The sequence below is a fragment of the Paracoccidioides brasiliensis genome, assembly GCF_000150735.1.
Source record: "Paracoccidioides brasiliensis Pb18 unplaced genomic scaffold supercont2.2, whole genome shotgun sequence".
NCBI classification, from domain to species: Eukaryota; Fungi; Ascomycota; class Eurotiomycetes; order Onygenales; family Ajellomycetaceae; genus Paracoccidioides; species Paracoccidioides brasiliensis.
The window spans coordinates 1,825,473-1,843,817 of record NW_011371359.1 but is presented as its reverse complement, the minus strand read 5'-3'; the positions used below and the strand labels follow the sequence as shown (position 1 = coordinate 1,843,817).

The following is an 18,345-nucleotide window of genomic DNA, read 5'->3' as shown; positions in this document are numbered from 1 at the left end:
AGCTTAAGCAGTACAGATTGCAGGTTGAATAGAACAATGCCACAATCTGCAAAGTCAGTCTGAATAGTAGAAGATTGAAAAGTCTTTTTGCAGACATCAATTAGATTCTATAGAAATTGATGTTTTTCATACTGCTCATATCTGTATCACACAGCTTGATTAGCTGTCTTTGAATGATAGTGCTTATACTGCTGAAAAGACACACAATCTAGAGATTGCAGTATATAAGTTGAATATGAAGGAAATTCATATAGAATAATCTTGTGGAGATCACAGTATTGTAGAAATTCTTCAGTGAGATGAGATTCATGATTGTCAAGAAGCAGCAATTGATGACTGTCTTGCTGACATTTTTTTAGAGATCTCATTAAAGTGCTAAATTCATGCAAAGCCAATCTCATCATTGGTATAGCCAGTATCTGATGTCATGATTGTATATCCACCTGGTAGGTTGCTTTGTGTATATCAATCTTTGAGTTGAGTTTTGGATTTCATGATGAAGAAATTCAATACCTTATCATCTGCTGAAATACACTCAATCACAGTGATCAATCCTCAAGAATATGATGAAGTTATAACTGAATTAAAGTCTTTAAAAGCAGTAATAACCCATTCTCCATGTCCTTGACCCTCTTGAAAGCCAATCTCATTGAAGTTGTAAATATCATAGGTTTGAAATATGTACTTTTGAAGTAAGATTTTCAAACAGTCAAATCATACCTTGATGTAGCTAATATCCTCAACAGCAATTCTTTTCAGATTCATTGTCTTCTGCTTAACCCTTTTATACCCATTCAAGCTTTTTGTATATATTGATAGGTCCACATCTTGCTGACCACAGGTGGGGAGGTTGAAGGATCAGTATGATAATGTTTGAGAATGAGATTCACATTATCTTGAATCTGCTCTGTGGTCAGTGGACAATTATTTCTGTCCATATGAGCTATTCACTCTTTTAACACATTCTTCTGACTCTTGCTAAGCTTCTTGTTCAGTGCAGTCTCTGCATTGCATGTTTTTCTTTCATTGATTCTGGCTCAAAGATGTTGATAAGAAATGTTGAATTTGCATACCAGAGGTAGGATTTTCTGTTTTCAATTGCCATTATAGACTTCAATGGCACTCTGAATACATTTTTCAAGATCATCTATCTTATTGATCATGGTGGTGGTGATATATTAATATTTGAAGATTGATTAATGAAGAAGTTGATATTTTTATCATTACGCTCGTTACGCTGTGGTGCACCCACATCAGGTGTGGGTGCGCGGGGCACGATTAATAAGTGCGTATGTTTCGGCATGCCGAGTTTCGGGAAGCCAATCGCTAATTGGCCATGTGTACTTTAGCCGCATCTTGGACGTCACTTCACTGCAACCGCCGCAGCCAAGTTCTCAGTCAACCACAATCCACATGGGAAACGCCAGTTAGAGATTCCCTTCTCGGGTTCTAACAACCTCCTGTGCTCTGAAATGGCCTGTCAGTTGCATGGAAACACATATGGGGCCTGTAGTTGAACACATTGTGAGGAAATAAGACCGAACGGAAGCCACGGCGACAACTTCACGGCTCACCTCCACACTCTCCTCCTATCCGTGACAGCAACGACGACAGCCGCACGGAAAGGAAAGCAAAACAGTGAAGAGGAAGCCGTCGTCTAAACAGAACATACAGCAACGATAAATTAAAGCCTCTCCAATATACACCCCATCTTCCATTCCGCCTTCTCGTCCTCACTCCGCGGCGGTCTTTTCGTTGAACAGAATCGAAGCCATGATCAGCTCAGGTTTCACTAATGCGCCTATATCTAAGTATGCGCTCATCTTCATAATTGCATCGTCGATAGCTGCTAGCGTAGCAGATGTAAAGTACTTGTTTTATATCCAGGTCGTGCCGCATTTATGGACATACTGGCAAATATGGAGACTTGGGGTTTGGCAGGTAAACAAGCTTGTTTTGGATTCTTCTTTTTGATTCCCAGGGAAGGGAAATTTCATGTCGCTTTTTTGTTCGAGACACACAAGGCAAGATAGCAGCTGACTGTACATATTCCCTAGCTATGCTACACGAATTCGACGGAAGTGCTCTTCGCAGCTATGCTCCTCTATCACCTGCGCGTAATTGAACGGCTGTGGGGATCCAGGAAATTCGGAGTAAGTCAACCCAACCCCTTTCTTCACCCGTCCCTTCAAAAATCCCCCATCAAACCGTACAATCCACATACTAACTTGCCACCTAACACCTCAGAGCTTTCTCCTAACCACGCTCCCCTACACAACCCTCCTCCCACCCCTCCTCCTCGCCCTCCTCCTCCGCCCCCTCTCCCTAAACACCCTAAACTACCTCCCCGCCGGGCCCACTGCCATCCTCTTCGCTCTCCTAGCCCAATTCTACGCGGCAATCCCACACGCATACAAATACCGCATCTCCACCAGCACATCTATCCCTCCCTATCCGAACCCCTCCTCGTCATCCTCCACTACCTCCCAACCATCGACGTCAACAACATCAACAACAACCCCAACAGTAACCCTCAGCGACAAATCAACAACCTACCTCCTCGCCTCGCAGCTCGCCCTCTCCCAATTCCCACACACTCTCCTCGCCGCCGCCACCGGTTGGGTCGTCGGCTACGCATGGCGCTCAGAGATATTACCCGGCCGCGCCGCTGCATGGAGAGTCCCAGGCTCGGCATATGGTGATCTGTCGGCGGCTTCAGCACGGGGACGCGGAGGCGGTGGCGCTGCTGGGACCGGTGCCGGTGCTGGTGTTACGTGGAGGCCGTGGAGTGGACTGCGGAGGGTGACGGGGCGGAGTGGAGGGGATGCGGAGGGGTTTGAGGGGTTGAGGAGGAGGCTGGAAGGGGAGTCGAGGGCTGCGGCGGCAGGAGCGGGAGCGGGAGCGAGCGGGACTATACGTGGTAGTGGTAGAGGTGGCGAGGGCGGAGATGGGAGGCAGCAGGAGCACCAGCAGCGGAGGCCGTTGGCGGGACAGATATTAGATCGATTTACGGGGAGCTTTTAGTTCCTGCTTTTTTTGCTTGTTGTTTTTGTTTGCTCGCATTTCTGGGGAGATAGGAGATGTAACGGCATAGTCACATATAGATGATGATGATGATGATGATGCATTTTGCCTTTTATTTCCACAGCTACTTTTGTGATCTTAGCAGTAACATACATACATGTCTTTGGTCTAGATACTTTTATACGCATATGGATTTTCTTGAGAACAAATAGACTCATTTCATATCTCCTGCATTGGCTCATTTACATTAAACTTCAATCGCACATCAATCATCGACCATGTACCAGAGCTGGGAAAATGGACTACATAGAACAAAACTACAAGACCAGCGAATGCAAGCCTAAATAGAACACATCTATCGATGTAACAGCTACCAAGAAAGTAGTCTTTTATAATAAAATACATTATCCAAAATGGAGGCCAGCAGTGTCCCAAGACGGAGGCACAAAATACCCAACGAGATGGAGTAAAAACCAAAATCAAAAGCAGGTACCAAAATAAGTCCCTCTAGCCCAACTCCGTCCAAACCCCCCCGTAGAATACCAACACTGTCATGACATTCGTGAGATGGTAAAGGTGTAAATAGGTAAAGAGAGTGTTAAAAATACAGGGAAAGGGTAGTCAAAATTCGCGTGCGTCGTGCTGCTAAATTGCACTATATAGTTGCAGGGTATATGAATAGAGTAATAGATAGAAACATACCAACCAATTCAAGATATCTTGCAGTTAATAAGCTCCCTCCTGAGAAAATAACGGAGAGATCAAGACGGGCCATCCAGTCTTTACTTTCCATTCCCCGATTTCCCTTTCCGCTGACTACTATCCTTACACTCGTTACAATACCACTTGGCTAACCACGGGGCAAAACAACATCAATTAGCAACAATCCAGAAAGGGAATAAAGAGAGAAAAGAAACAAGGGGAAAGCAACTCACAACTCTTCAACGGCGCCCTTGACAACCCCACACACGACAAGTGAAACCACTCCCTCGGACACGTCTCATTATCACACGCAACCATCTCCCCAAAACTAACCTGGTTACAATAGCAATACCTCGGTTCTGTCTCATCCTCCTCATCGTCGCCTTGTCTCGAGGAATCCTCATCTTCTGTCGCCGCTGCAGCAGCGGTAAGTTGCTGCGCAGCGGCTGTGAGTCCAGCGCCCTTTTTATGTGGCCGTTTAGTCGTAGTGGAGCTGGAGCTGGTGGTGGTGCCTGGTACTCCATCTGTGGTTGTTGTCGTTGTTGACGTGCCACCGCGGGGCCTCGTGGTTCGTTGTAGCGGTAGTTGTTGGGCTGATTCGGCAAAGGTGGAGACGACTGGGGTAGAGTTTTTGGAGGAACGGCTTTTTGGCTGTTGTGAAGCGGATGGGCCTTCAGTGGCAGCGGCTATATCTAGTTTGGTCGAGTTATTGTTGTTGGTAATATCGTTGGGGCCGGCTTCTTCTCTCTTTGGGACTGGTTCCATCGGCCTTGAGGTAGTAGAAGTAGAAAGACCAACTCTATTATCATCATTAAATCCAGTTGTAGTGGAGGAAGGAGGGTGGTCAGGTTTCGCACTAGCAAGCTCTCTGTGGGCAGAAGAGAGGAGTTTGGGATCCGAAGATGTAGGTTTTTCTGCGAGTGGAATAACCCGGTTAGAGACCTCCAGGTGGGTGGTGGATCCAGGTACAGGTCCAGGTAACGTACTTGAATTGGATGCCCGGTTCGATGTGGAGGATGAAGGTCTCTGACGGCCATTGGTCGCCTGGGTAGCGCCTTGCTGTGCTCTGGAGGATGCGGTACGGGAGATTGTGTTAGGAGCAGGACTGGAGGCCTTTGTACCAGAGACGGATGTGACACCGGATGAAGGGACAAGGGCAGGTAGAGAGGTTGTAGACGCTGCTGTGTTCGCTCTGTTCCATCATATTAGGATCGAATTGGGATCCAGAGCCCCAAAACAGCCGTTGTTCCAACGGCCCATTTTGAAAACGGGATTCATAACATACCTTTTCCTCGCAGAAGGATTAGCATTAGGTGCTCGTATCCTCTTCTTCACAACATCGGCAGCAGAAACATCCTTCGGAACACCTCGCCCAGTGCCTATATTTGTTGTCGCGCTAACCGATCGCTCCATTGCCGAAGCTATTGCCGTGGAGGTGAGTGGAGGCTTTTCGACTCTTCTCCGTTTTGCAGGGGCCGCAGAGGAGCCGGCAACCGCACCAACCACGCCAATGGGGGTATTTCCACTGGCCGGTGTTTCCCCACCCCTGCCTTTCCCACTTGTACCCTTTCGCAAAGGAACCCGTCCATCCTCGCCATCTGCATCGGGTTGATTGCGGCGATGCTTCCGAGAGACGCCTTCTCTTCTAGTCTCACCGTCAACCGTGAGATTCTGATCACGGGTAGAAGCAGTTTCGCGTCGGGGACGCTCAGATGTATTTCCCGCAGCTTTGGCGGCAGTTTTGTTCGAGTAGGCCCAGTGGGTAATACTACCCAACCGCGCCTCTTCACTAATTTCACCCTCAACGTAGGGGAAGGTCGTTTCGATACGCGTAATCTGCTTCTCAAGTTCGTTATTTGCATTCCAGAGGACATGGTTCTTTTCGTCGGTGGTGATCATAAGATCGGAGAGAGTTGAGCGAAGTTCGAAGAAAATCTTCCTGCGCGCAAGAGACTCGGGAGAGTCATAGTTGATCGGTTCCTTCGCCTACAACCAAGCAACAAAAATGGTCATTACATGTTACCAGTACTCATGATGCCTCCGTCCCGCACACAGGTGCAAAGTCTTGAATCCAACCATAAAAGGCCAGTACTTACCGGAACACCCGTTTGCATTAACTTCGCATACGGCGTCGACGCCGTAGCCGCATCAAGCTGTTTCGCCAGAGTTTCTTCAAGCGCCCACGCCTTCCCATCCACCTCCTTCAGCAATGACGCATGCCGTCGGAACTCCTTGGGCAGCGCTGTTATGGCGTCGGTAAAATGAGTGATGGCCGGGTAGAGGCCGTGGGGAACATTGTGAGCGCTAGCTGAATCCGGACCACCACCAGCACCAGCACTACCAATACCTGAGCCAAAACCGTATCCGCTGCTGCCGTGGAAACCCAGACCGGCCAATGTGGAGCGGCTAGCGGTTTTGGAGGTGCGGCTGGGGTTTGTGCGGGTTTGGCGGGCGGATTGGCGGACTGTTGGGTTGCTGGTACTGGTGATAGCGGTGGTGTGGACAGCGCCGGAATGGAGAGGGGCGGTAGCCATAATATGCGACTGTGTTGTGTATTTACGGGGTGTATCTAAAATGGAAAGGGATTCGAGGTAAAGGGATTGGTGGGTTCTCTGTTCCTCCGCGCCCAGCAGCGGGAGATAAGCTGGGCTGTGGAGCAGTCAGGATACAGAGCAGCGGAGTGAGTGAGTGTCTGTCAGTTTTTGCGGGAATAAAAGGGAATGACAAAGGGGGAGCATTAGTGTCAGAAGGGAGAAATGAAGTTGAAAGTGAAGTTGAAGTGAAGTTGAAATGAAGTTGAAGTTTGAAGTTGAAGTCGTGGATTGCAGAACAAAGCCACATGCATCCATTTGGGAAGGAGCGAGCCCGAAAAAGTTTAGCGCGGCCTGGGAAGCACTTTCCATGAATATTGGAGCGCGAATTACAGGCTAAGCATATTTGGAATAGTCAAATCTTGCACTTGGCAACAGCGTTGGTATTGGGATGTTTGCGTTGTTTGACAACATCCTTGCCGAACCCATCCAGAATACATAACAGAAGAAGGGAAGAAGAGAAGAGATTTTGAAAATGGACCTAAAAATATAATATATAAGCAATATCCCTAAACAACAAGACATGCAAAGTAAAGTAAAGCAAGCCACAGCATACATAGCAAGGAATGGCAGGCCCTCTGCCCTCAGCAAGGGATTTCTTGCGTCCGTCAACAAATCAACGATGTTGTTGATGCTGTCATAGGATACTGTCCATTCCGTGCGGAAGCCAGCCAGCATTAATGAACTCTAGAACAAGATAGATGATAAAAAAGGAAACGTTAACTATGCTAATGTCCGACCGTAAGAGAAAGAAAAAAAAAACAACTTAAATAAATATACAATGCAAATTAAAATCACAAACAAGAGAAAAAGAGAAATCAGAAATCTCAATATATCCACACGAAAAAGCAAACTACCAAACGCGTTCATCCATGCATCTCACTCAACAACATGAAAAAAATGTCAAAGATAAACACCCCGCCAATCTACTCCCCCTTCAACCTCTCCTGCCTTACCTCAAACGCATCCGTCAACAACTCCTCCTCCTCCTTAAGATGACTCCCCTTATTCCCCGTCGCAACACTCGCACTCGGATTCCTACCCGCATACAACACATGTCTCCGATTATGATGCTTCGTCTCATTCAACAACGTCTCAATCCTCGGCTGCATATAACTCCACGCCCCCGCATTCAGCGGCTCCTCCTGGCACCACACAATATTTTTCGCATTGGGATACCCGTCCAGATTCTCCTTGAGCATCTGCCAGGGGAACGGGTGCATCTGCTCGATGCGGGTTATGGCGGTATTCTTGAGGCTCTCGTTGGCGGCGCGGTGCTTGTGGAGGGCTGCATACACTTGGCCTGAGCAGAGGATTACGCGCTCGATGGATTTTGGAGAGTTTATGGCGCCGGTTGCGTGTTCTGGGTCTGGGATTATCCATTGGAAGTGCGAGTCGCCGATGAAGGAGGAGAGGGGGGAGCGGCAAAGGGGGTGGCGGAGGAGGGATTTGGAGAAGAAGATTATGAGGGCTGGAGGTTACGGTTGCGGTTGCGGTTGCGGTTGCGGTTAGCTTGGATTTACGTACTGCAAGAAAGAAAGTAAATAGAGAGATGGAGGGACTGGACTCACGTTTTCGGAACTGCCGATTCATCTGTCTGCGCATGACATGGAACAAATTGGACGGCGTAGTCATATAGGCAATCTGCATATTGCAGTCCTGGTGCTGTCGGTCGATCCGATCGGGAGGTGGGAAAACCCGCGGATCCTCGTTGCACAGCTGAAGATAACGTTCTATTCTTGCAGAAGAATGTTCGGGACCCTGTCCATCATAACCGTGTGGTAGCGACATGACAAGGCCAGACCGTTGGAGCCACTTCGTTTCACCAGATGCGATGAATTGGTCGATGATGCACTGCGCGTTGTTGGCGAAGTCGCCGAATTGAGCTTCCCACATCACGAAGGCGTCGGGGGAGGTTAGAGAGTAGCCGTATTCGAAGCCCAGGCTGGCAAAGCATGTCAGCACAAGTTATATTATGTAAGAACAGGGATAGAGAAGAGTGTATAACTTACGCGCCAAACTCGCTAAGCGAAGAATTCGAAATGACAAACTTCCCCTGGTCAGGACTAATATGTTGCAATGACGTGTACGTAGTCTCATTCTCCTGGTCGTGCAAGACAGCATGGCGCTGTGAGAATGTACCACGCTCCACATCCTGCCCAGAGACACGAACATGATGCCCCTCCGCGCACAGAGTGCCAAACGCAAGCGCCTCAGCGGTCGACCAATCAATATTCTCACCTTCCTCCACAGTCTTCTTCCGATTCGCAAGGATCCGCTTTAAGTTGCGATGCACAGTGAAGTTCTCGGGGACATTGCCAAGGACATCACCGATTTTCTTCAGGGTGTCTGCGGGAACGCCGGTGGGTGGGTGCGGCAGGACCTCCGTGGCGAGCTCCTTGGGGGATTTGAATCCGTTCCAGGCGGAGGTGAGCCACTCCTTGCTCGAGGGTTGGTAGTCCTTGCTGCGGTCAAAGCTATCGTTGAGCATGCCCCAGACCCACTTTTTGTGCTCCTCGATGTCCTCATGGGTGAAGGTCTTTTCCTTGATCAGCTTGTCTACGTATTTGTCCAGTTGGTTGGTCTGCTCTGCGATGCGCTTGTACATTAACGGTTGGGTGAAGGCGGGTTGGTCGGTTTCATTGTGGCCCTGTTTCCGGTAGCAGACAATATCGATGACAACATCACGCTTGAAAGTAGCACGCCAGTCAGCAGCCATCTGGCAGACGTAGTTGAGCGCTTCAACATCATCGCCATTGACGTGGAAGACTGGCGCATCGATTGCCTTGGCGATATCGGAACAGTAAGGAGTGGAGCGAGCAAAGCGGGGATCAGTGGTGAAACCGATCTGGTTGTTCACGATGATATGAATCGTACCTCCCGTGGAGTAAGCGGGTAGCGAGTGGAAGCCCATGGTCTCATAAACAACACCCTGAGCAGCAAATGCGGCATCACCGTGCAGCAACACGCCCATAGCGGTGTTGAATTCCTTCTCGTCATTATTATAGTGCTGAATGGCTCGAGTCTTCCCAAGAACAACAGGGTCCTCAGCTTCCAGATGCGACGGGTTAGCGACAAGTGAGAGCTGCACACGCTTTCCTGAAGGGGTTGGGCGCTCAAAGTTCATGCCAAGATGGTACTTGACATCTCCAGATCCTTCATCAGAAGGTTCTACAGTACCGCTGAACTCGCTGAAGATTGATTCGTTTGGTTTCCGAACAACGTTACTGAGCACATTAAGACGGCCACGATGCGGCATACCGATGACGATATCCTTGACGCCATAGTCAACGCTGCGGTCAATCAAGGCTTTCATTCCAGGAACCAGCGTTTCGCAACCTTCCAGACCGAACCGCTTATCGTTGGGAAACTTAGTGGCCAAGAAAGCTTCAAAACTAGAACTCCAAATCAGACGGTCGAGAATGCGACGTTTTTCGTCAACTGAGTATTTGTAAGGTTGGGGGATCTCGACACGGTCGCGGATCCAGTCGCAAGGCACGCGGTCCGGGATATGGATATACTCGATACCATAGGACCCGCAGTAAACCTTCTCACAAGCAGCAATAATTTCTCTCAGAGTCATCTTTTTCCGCGTCTCAGTCTCGAAACGTGGCAGAATGCCTGGTCCAAGAGCGAATTCCTCATCTAGATCGGCCTCGGTGAAACCATAATGGCTCAGCTGCAGTTCCCTGGGTTTGTTATACCCGAAAGCCTCAGCCTCGCCACGAATTCCCAGAGGGTCAATCTTGGCTTTGTGGTGTCCGCGGGCCTGGTATGCGCGCACCAGCAACTGGACTTTCAAGTGGTTCGAGACTTCAGTGCCAGCTGCATTTGTAGCTCCAGCGTCGGGCATGTGTTGAGGAACGCCGCCGGTGGGGGTTGGAACGAGAGTGGGGGGTGGTTGGAAAGCCTGGGAAATGGGCATATTGCCGTCTTCCATGTTGCGGAAGTAGGTTTGCCATGAGACGTGTACACTTGAGGGTTCCTTTTTCCAAGCTATATACATCTCATCAATGTAGTTTGCCGTGTTCCCTTGGAGGAAAGAATCACTGGGATCCTACACAGCCAAAATATGTGAGTCCGTGATAAAAGACCGTGATGCATATTCTCATGATTTGCAGCAGCTATGCACACCATTCGCACATATCACAAAATAGAAAATAAAATACATACCACACCCTTAGTTGTCCCCTCAGCCGCAACAGCATAACGTCTCTTTTGGTTCCGCTTGCTCGTCTGCTGGCATCCAACAACCGCCAACGGTCTCCTCGAGGTCAGATTCAACCTCGAGCTACTCCTTGACAGGGCATTGGAGTGTTTCGACGTCGCGACGGCAGAAAACGACCGGATGTTGTTGCAGGCATATGGAGAGCGGCGGAGAAAGACGGCGGTGGTCGAAGACGCCTTCACTGTGGAAGTTCGCAACATGATTTTTTGGGATCTCTGTTTTGTTTCCGGGTTTGCCTTTCTTCGTTTCGCACGCACTAAAAGCGGGATGTCGATGGTTGTATTCTGAAGGTCTCTTCACCAAAGTTGGGGAAAAGATGTGTTTATTTCAGTCTCTGCAAGTGAAAAAAACAGTGTCTGTTTAAAATTAGAGAGATGAAAAAGAGATTTTCCATGAGTAAGAATTTATTTTTGGTTTTGTTAAAAAAGAGAAGATGGGGCATAGGATTAATGGCCCAACTTAAAGAAGGGGGAAAACAAGAACAGAAGCAAAAGGAGGGGTTGGTAAACAAAAGGTGTATGGTTGGATGTGAAGGTTTTTTTTTTTTAAAAAAAAAGGGTAGATGTACTCAACAAGAAACAAAAAAAAAAAAATTCCAATCAAATGGTCTCTTTTTCTTCCACTCTAATCCCTGCTTAATTCTGCCCTTCTGTGCTCCTTGTCTCTCTATCTCTCTCTCTCTCTCTCTATATATATATATATATATATATATATATATATATATTTTGTGGTTCTTTCAATTTTTTCATATATTTTCCTTTCTGGTGCTTCCGTCTGGTTTTTTCCAGTGGGTCCTTCCGATCCGTTCCTGTTGCATCGAATCTATGATTTTTAATCAAAACAAAACCTCTTCGTTCAAATCCGAGTCCACCACACACACGACGAAAATTCAACCAAGTCCGTCCGCTGAAACCGATGTAAGACTGAATGAGGAGGTTGAAATAGCAACTATCAAGGCGGGATCTGTCGACTAGTACTGTCGTTCCACCTATGGAGACTCGCGTTTCATCAAAGAAGAGTGATTCTTCTCTCCAGGCGTTGATTGCTAGGGAGGGCAAACGAGCGGGGATAGAGAGAGCTTCGTCGGATTGTTGAGATGAGAAGCTCCGAAGAAGTGGATGTATATATTCTATTCGCAGGAAAAGGGGGGGGGGGGGGGGGGGGGGCGTTAGCTGAGATGAGAGACGTTGGAAGTGAGTTAAAAAGTCAAGTGGAAGGAGGAAGGTTTAATTTAAGTAAGAAGAAGAAAGAAAAGGAAAGGAAAGGAAAGGAAGGAAGATAAGGAAGGAACCAACCGTTAAACTAACTACCTTTCCGACTCCGTACCTGCCGTCCTTTGGGGGAAAAGTACCGCCTGTTGATCTCCGGTTGTGGCGGGAACCTGGAGTGGTCACGTGGAGCTCCAGGCACCCAAGGTTTGAGTCAGCTGTTGGCTGCGTCAAACAAGCAAGCGGCTTGTCCAAACACCGCATCTACGTAACCACTCAACCTCTCCGTAAGGGGGTAACTATCTTCTTGACCAAGGCTTGCTACCAAACCTGTTCCACTCTGCGCAAATCTTGGAAGCAGAGATGCTGCAGCAAGCCATTGCTGCCATCGGTTAATGAGTTGTTGGCTGGTTGTATGTGACTGTATTATGCAAGGCCTGGTGCCCGTGGAAACTGGCTGGCAGCGGGCCAGCCAATCAAAACAGCCCATAAGGTGTTGTACCCGGATTGAACAGCGGCTAGGTTTTCTCATTGTAGGATTCCGGATGAATATTTTCATGAATCGAAAGGGGTAGACAAACCTTGGAATGACGACGCATTGTTGTAAAATACACGGTTGAATAAATACGCTGCGTGTAAGTAATTCTAATGAGAAATAGGATTTAAGCAAACTAAACAGCAGTGTGATAGTCGTTGGGAGAAAGAGAGAGAGAGAGAGAGAGAGAGAGAGAGAGAGAGAGAGAGAGACAAAAAGAGCCTTCTGGAACAAACATTCATAAATCCGGGTGACATCACAGATAAAGTTAATCAACTAAGAGCTAATAATGGAAAAAGGAGAACAAGGAAAGTATGATTTAAAGGGAACTAAATTTAACTAAATTCAACTAATAATATGATAACAAGAACAGGAAAATTAACGAGAAAGATTCTCAAGAGAGGAGATGAAATGAAATAAAAAAAAGTTAAGAGAAGTGTATGAGTATTATATTTAATGTCTATAAAGGTCTACAGTAGTACTTTGGTAGTTGAACCATCGTTAGTTACCATTACTAGATATCTCTGATAAAAAGACTGTCAGAGAGATATTGACACAGAAAGTATCCGTATCCTCGGAAATAAGAAGAGGGAAGGTAAATCTTCCTCTGAAAGGGGGGCACCGGTTGCATGTACCCCGTCCTTGGAAGCCATGACAGACAGACCAACAACCCGCGGGCGAAGAAAAAGTGGCTGAAATCTCCCAGAAAATCCCAAATATCCCATCAGCTGCACAGTGCCACCTCCAGCAGCCTGACAGAGGTTAGTTGCCTGCAGATGAAACAGTGTCAGTCACTGCCTGAAACCGCCCAGCTGAAAATAATTCCATGCGGGGGGACGAAAAGAAAATAGAACCTAAGAAAGAAAACCTCGCTCCATCCACCTGACCCTTGGTTTGACAATTACCGTATCTAGGTACGTAACAAAGCGAGGGGTGGAGTCATGAAGGATGGATGTCACATAGAGAAAAGGAGAAGGGATCTTGGGGAGAGGTTGGGCCAAGGGCAACGGTGTTGATACCCGAAACATGGGGCAACATAGGAGATACCACATAGGGGAGACACCTAGGTAGGGGATGACATGGGATAAAGGGGGGAAGGGGGAAGAGGGGGGGGGGGGTTAACACAAAGCCATCTCGGGCATCCTCCGCATCCCACTTGACCGTAACATGCGAGATTAGAGGAGGTAAATAGGTGAACACCTTAGGTAGATAACTAGTTATGTAGAGTTTTTATATAATGACCTCATATGTACAAAGCAAAATTACAAATAGAATACAGCCAATGCATGTACTAAGGTCAATGCCAACTCTCCAAATTATTTCCTCTTCCTCTTCCTCCTCCCAAAAGCAAAATCAACAGGGAGGTAGATGGATGTATACATGCAGTGTGAATGGCTGCCTCCACTTCCCGTATCCGTCTCATTGTGCGGCTCATGGATGCGTGGGTATCATGTAAATCAATAAATTATGGACGCATAGCTGCGTAGATGGATACAAGTGCGTGTGTTACGTGTACATAGGTGAATAAATTCAAATAAATTAAAAAAGATAAGGAAAATATGCCTGATATTATGGTGATGGGGATGAAGAGAAGGTAAAAGGGAATGAGTGTAGGGAAAACCAAAACGCAAGAGGTTAAAAAAGGAGCTGACCTTTTTTTGTTTAGATAACAGATGTAATATATATAGAGAGAAAATAGATAGTCAAAAAAAAATTTAAAAAAAAAAAAAAAAAAAAAAAAACTTTCAAATAGAAGAGAACATCAAACCAAACACTGGGCAAAGTCATCCAGTCAAAAGAATATCGTAAACATCATCGCATATATCGTGCAAGTAAAATTAAAGCAATGTACCCCTTATGTATAGATATTAAAATATTAGCAAGATCGTAAAATAGCGCCCTCCTGGAATCTCGAGGATGAAGATACAATATCATATCATATCATCCCCCAATTCATAACCTCCCTCTCCACAACCTCGTGCTCCCCACTCTCGCCAGTGCGCCATCTCTCAAGCACCCATTGATCCCCGCCCGCTTCATCAGTCTGTTTGACATAGCTGATGCTCTCGCCAGCGCTGCTGGAGCGTCTGTGATGAGGTTTGTTAGTGTTGTGGCTGTGGGATTTGGCGGAGGATGGAGAGAAGAGGGCGGACGTGGTGGAAGAGATGTTGGCTCTGGCGGTGTCGATATTTAGTGAGGTTTTGGGTTGGGAATGGCGATGGAGATGGAGATGGGACGGAGGCGGATGCGGATGCGGATGCGGATGCTGATATGGTTGTGGATGTGGTTGAGGTTTTGGATGGCAGTGTTGGTCGGAGTGCTCCGTTTGGGCAAGGAGTTTTCCGTTTTCAGGTTGCGGGGGTGTGTTGTTGTTGTTGTTGTTGTTATAGCTGGTCGCTGGCGATATATCTCCACTAACTTGGTAGTAATTTTGATGCTGCGGTTGCGGTTGTTGTTGTTGTTGAGCACGATGGGGATGGGAATGACACTGAGAAAGCGAATAGAAATGTTGCATGTTGTTGTTGCTGCTACCGCTGTTGCTGCTGTTGCTGCTGCTGCTGCTTTCCACCCCAACCGGCGACCCAGCCGGCAAGGAAGTCCCATTCCCGTTCCCATTCCCGCTAGACCGTCTCTGCTCACTCAACACATCATGAAAATTGACAAGACTTCCTCGACTTGACGCTGACGCTGCAGCCAAACACGCACTAGACATAACCGGAGAACCACCGGTAGTATGCGCCTGACTCGCTGCACTGCTCCTTAAACTCCCATTACTGCCCCCCCACGCACCCCTCCTCAATTTCAGAAGCGCATTCATCTCATCATCAATACTTCCCATATCAAGATGCGCCAAAGGCGTCAGCGGCTGCGGACTCGCCAATGACGCAGCAGCGCCAGCCATCACACCAGGGTGCGCCGTTAAAGAAACGATAGAGTTACGCGTACTCCACTCACTCCGCTCTGTAATAGGCGTAAGACTCGGTTCCTGAAAATTCACCCGCCCACTATGACTCCTCGTAACCCCATCGACGCCCCTTGTGCCAAAATACCCCCCAAGAACCATCTCCTCGTCACAATCCCCAACAGCCTGAGGATAAAAGCCGAATTCCTGCCCGTAGAAACCCTCGTCGTCATTCTCGAGGGCCTCGGCGTTGGCCGCAGCGATAATGGCTGCGTCTTCGTCAAGGTAGTCATCGTCGTTGTAATCAAAGTCGTCGAAGGCCAGAGAGTCAACAGTTATGCTAATACGACTGTCGTCCGCTGTTAGGTCTGGGCGCGACTCAGCAGCGGACTGCGGTATGCTGCCATCACTGCTGGAATTTTCGCTGACGCTCCTGCTTCGCTCGAAGCGGCCGTTGAGAGCGGCTTCGTTGGCGGCTTGGGCGAGGGCACTATGGTACTGCTCCAGATTGCCTTCCGTCAAGCCGCATATGGCGCTTGGTTGCATGTTCCGCCTATTTATATCTCTAGACGTTTTTTTGATCCCACCGCTTTGACTGGAGATATTCCGCTGTAATACGCTGTTCTGAGCTACCAGTGGCACATTTCCAGCATCACTCTCACCCTCAGCTTCTTCTTCTTCTTCTTCTTCTTCTTCTTCTTCTTCTTCTTCTCCTCCTCCTCCTTCCGCCATGGCTGCTCCTTCTTGGGCATCATTTTGGACGTTGTCCTCATACGGCACAGAGGGTAAAGTTATAATGAACTCTGTTTTCCTCTCGTAGAGATGACTATTCTCGTCGTCAAAAACAGATTCATCAAACTTTTCCCCATTCTCAATTTCTCCCCCAATTTCATCGATCAGGCCATCGTCAAAATATAACTCGTCCTCATCATCCCCCAGATTGAAGGGTGCCTGTGGTGATATCTCTTGCGGTGATAGGGATTCAATAGGCAACATATTGGCCCCGGAACCATTCTGCAAGAGAGCAACACTTGCAGCTAGACCAGCAAATGTATTATTAGGATTTATCATCAGTGGAGTTGGCACCTCCTGTTCCAGTGAGCAGGGCGCAGAGGAGTTCAAGTCTAGTGGACTCATAGGGCTAGACAGCACAGAAGGCAACACCGGTACGAACAAGTTATTATTCCCAGGCACTCTGAGAACGTGCCCCTGACCCGAATAGTCATCAAATTCACATCCAAATTTCGCATCAACATTCACGCCTGGAATCCTCTCTTCAAACATATCGTCATCCATTATGGCATCGTAGTCAAAATCATCAGAGTCAGAATCATAAGATCGGTCAAGCAGGGCCTTCGCCCTCTTGGCAGCTTCTTTCTCCTTGTGTCTTTCTTCCATAAGTCGCTCCTGGGATGCAGAGTCTCCACCCGCCAGATCGAAACTGAATCTTGAAGCGCTGCTTGTGAGATGCCGCGGTAAGCCCGAGGGTTGAAACGAGCTGTCGTGAACCATCGACACCTTGGATCTTGCGCTGGATGATCTAACGCCAGAAGACCTCGAGGCGCGATTATCCTTCTGCACCTCTACGCTGGCTTGTCTCAAAGGTAATGGTTTATCATGGACCTGTCCGATGGGATGAGATCGATCAGGAGAGGGAGGCCGGTAACTCGAACCAATCTCAGGGAAACCTCTATCATCATTCACCTGAGACTCTTGCTTCACAAATCCGACCCCATCTTTCAAAACTGGAACCGGAGATGCCACTTTGTCATTGTGAGCATCTTGTACACTCACCACCGGCGGTTGAGTCAACGGCTGCGGAGTCTTCACTGGCACACCCGGTCTCGGTCGCGGCGCCGAAAAATCATGAAAGAGCTTCCCGCGAATCCTTGGATCATAATCATCTGGCAATGCAGGCAGTGCCAGCCTACCCGTTCCTATGTCTTCTGGACGCAGCGCCAACGCCCGTGCCGACCGACGGCGGGCTAACAAAGCCATGGGATTGAGAAGGTTCAATCGCGTCTTCCCTCGTTGATAGAGAGGATGCGCGGGCTCATAAGCGGCATCATGGCTACTGGTATCGCGTCGAAAGCTGCTGCTACTGCTACTGCTTTCGTGTTTGAAATATTCGCGGCCGCCAGAGAAAGTATTGATGTTGCTGTTAGATTCCACATATCCAGGCGGAGAGGGTCTTGATCTTGTACTGTTGTTGTAGGTGCTTCCTTGTGAATAAAAGTATCCTCCTGCACTTGCACCACCACTGCTACTGCTCTTCGAGCTGTCAGACAGTATATTCTTGCCAAACGTAAGTTTCCACGGCGAAGGAGGTTTGCTACTGTAAACATTACCGTCGTGCGGGTCTGGTCGTATCATTGTCGTCTGGTGCTGGGAATCAGCAGATACCGACGCTTTCTTCAATTTATCACTCCCAGCTGAATGTGGGCGGATACGATCGGGATTCCGAGGAGGTATAATTATCTGCGGAGATGCTGACAAAGGAAAAATGGTACTAATATTGTCACGCCCGGTGCTACTATCTTGTTTCCTTCGTGAATCGGGAACCTGCTCCGCCTTCCCACCGTGATTATTATAATAAGTAAAATTGCTGTAATCCGATCCCGATTGCTGTAACAACTGCTGCTGCTGCTGTTGCCGCTGCAGTGGTTCAAACAGCGGAGCCGATCCAACAATTGTATCCGGAAGTCTCGGGGAATATGCCGACGGGCTGGGCAGCGGGATCTGCGGCGGTAGAAGTTGATGATTAGAAATATTGCTGCCGGGCAGTGCAGTTGATGAAGAGTGGGCAGTGGGGTGTGTCGTCGATGTTGCGGGCGAGCTAGGCCGACGGTGGTCGCGCCGCAGGTATGAAAACACCGTGGATGGAGGCATGATGAGGACGAGAAGATGATGGGGAGGGTGACAAAGAGCTCCGCAGCCGCTTGTTAAGATCAGGCCGCTACAGGATCAAGACTGAAGGGTCATTGTGAGGCTGGTTCGCGGTGGGGGAGGGGGGGGGGGGGGGCGGGCCCTGTTGATTGGGATGCAGGATACATCGACGGAGTGGGCGAAACATGGTAGTATTGATAACAAAACCGCAGCTTATAACAGGTGCGAGTGTCATAATAGAGGGCGGGGTAGCCGGGCGGTAGCTAGCG

At 48.3% G+C, this 18,345-nt stretch overlaps 4 protein-coding genes across 4 annotated transcripts; 1 reads left to right on the top strand and 3 right to left on the bottom strand.

Moving 5' to 3' along the window:
- Positions 1-1,773: 1,773 nt before the first annotated feature.
- Positions 1,774-3,024, top strand: PADG_01764 (uncharacterized protein; the record flags this gene model as incomplete). The annotated part of the gene is made up of 3 exons (XM_010758759.1): positions 1,774-1,941; positions 2,058-2,153; positions 2,248-3,024. The coding sequence occupies 3 exons, from the start codon at positions 1,774-1,776 to the stop codon at positions 3,022-3,024; spliced, it is 1,041 nt and encodes a 346-aa protein (XP_010757061.1).
- A 782-nt stretch (positions 3,025-3,806) lies between these two features.
- Positions 3,807-6,260, bottom strand: PADG_01763 (uncharacterized protein; the record flags this gene model as incomplete). Its single annotated transcript, XM_010758758.1, has 4 exons — positions 3,807-3,874; positions 3,960-4,918; positions 5,012-5,712; positions 5,823-6,260. 4 exons carry the CDS (start codon positions 6,258-6,260, stop codon positions 3,807-3,809), a joined length of 2,166 nt encoding a protein of 721 aa, XP_010757060.1.
- Positions 6,261-7,243: 983 nt separating this feature from the next.
- PADG_01762 (oxoglutarate dehydrogenase (succinyl-transferring), E1 component) lies at positions 7,244-10,745 on the bottom strand (the record flags this gene model as incomplete). Its single annotated transcript, XM_010759266.1, has 4 exons — positions 7,244-7,788; positions 7,889-8,262; positions 8,330-10,374; positions 10,491-10,745. 4 exons carry the CDS (start codon positions 10,743-10,745, stop codon positions 7,244-7,246), a joined length of 3,219 nt encoding a protein of 1,072 aa, XP_010757568.1.
- A 3,479-nt stretch (positions 10,746-14,224) lies between these two features.
- Positions 14,225-18,079, bottom strand: PADG_01760 (uncharacterized protein; the record flags this gene model as incomplete). The annotated part of the gene is made up of 1 exon (XM_010759265.1): positions 14,225-18,079. One exon carries the CDS (start codon positions 18,077-18,079, stop codon positions 14,225-14,227), a length of 3,855 nt encoding a protein of 1,284 aa, XP_010757567.1.
- Between the last annotated feature and the right edge of the window lie 266 nt (positions 18,080-18,345).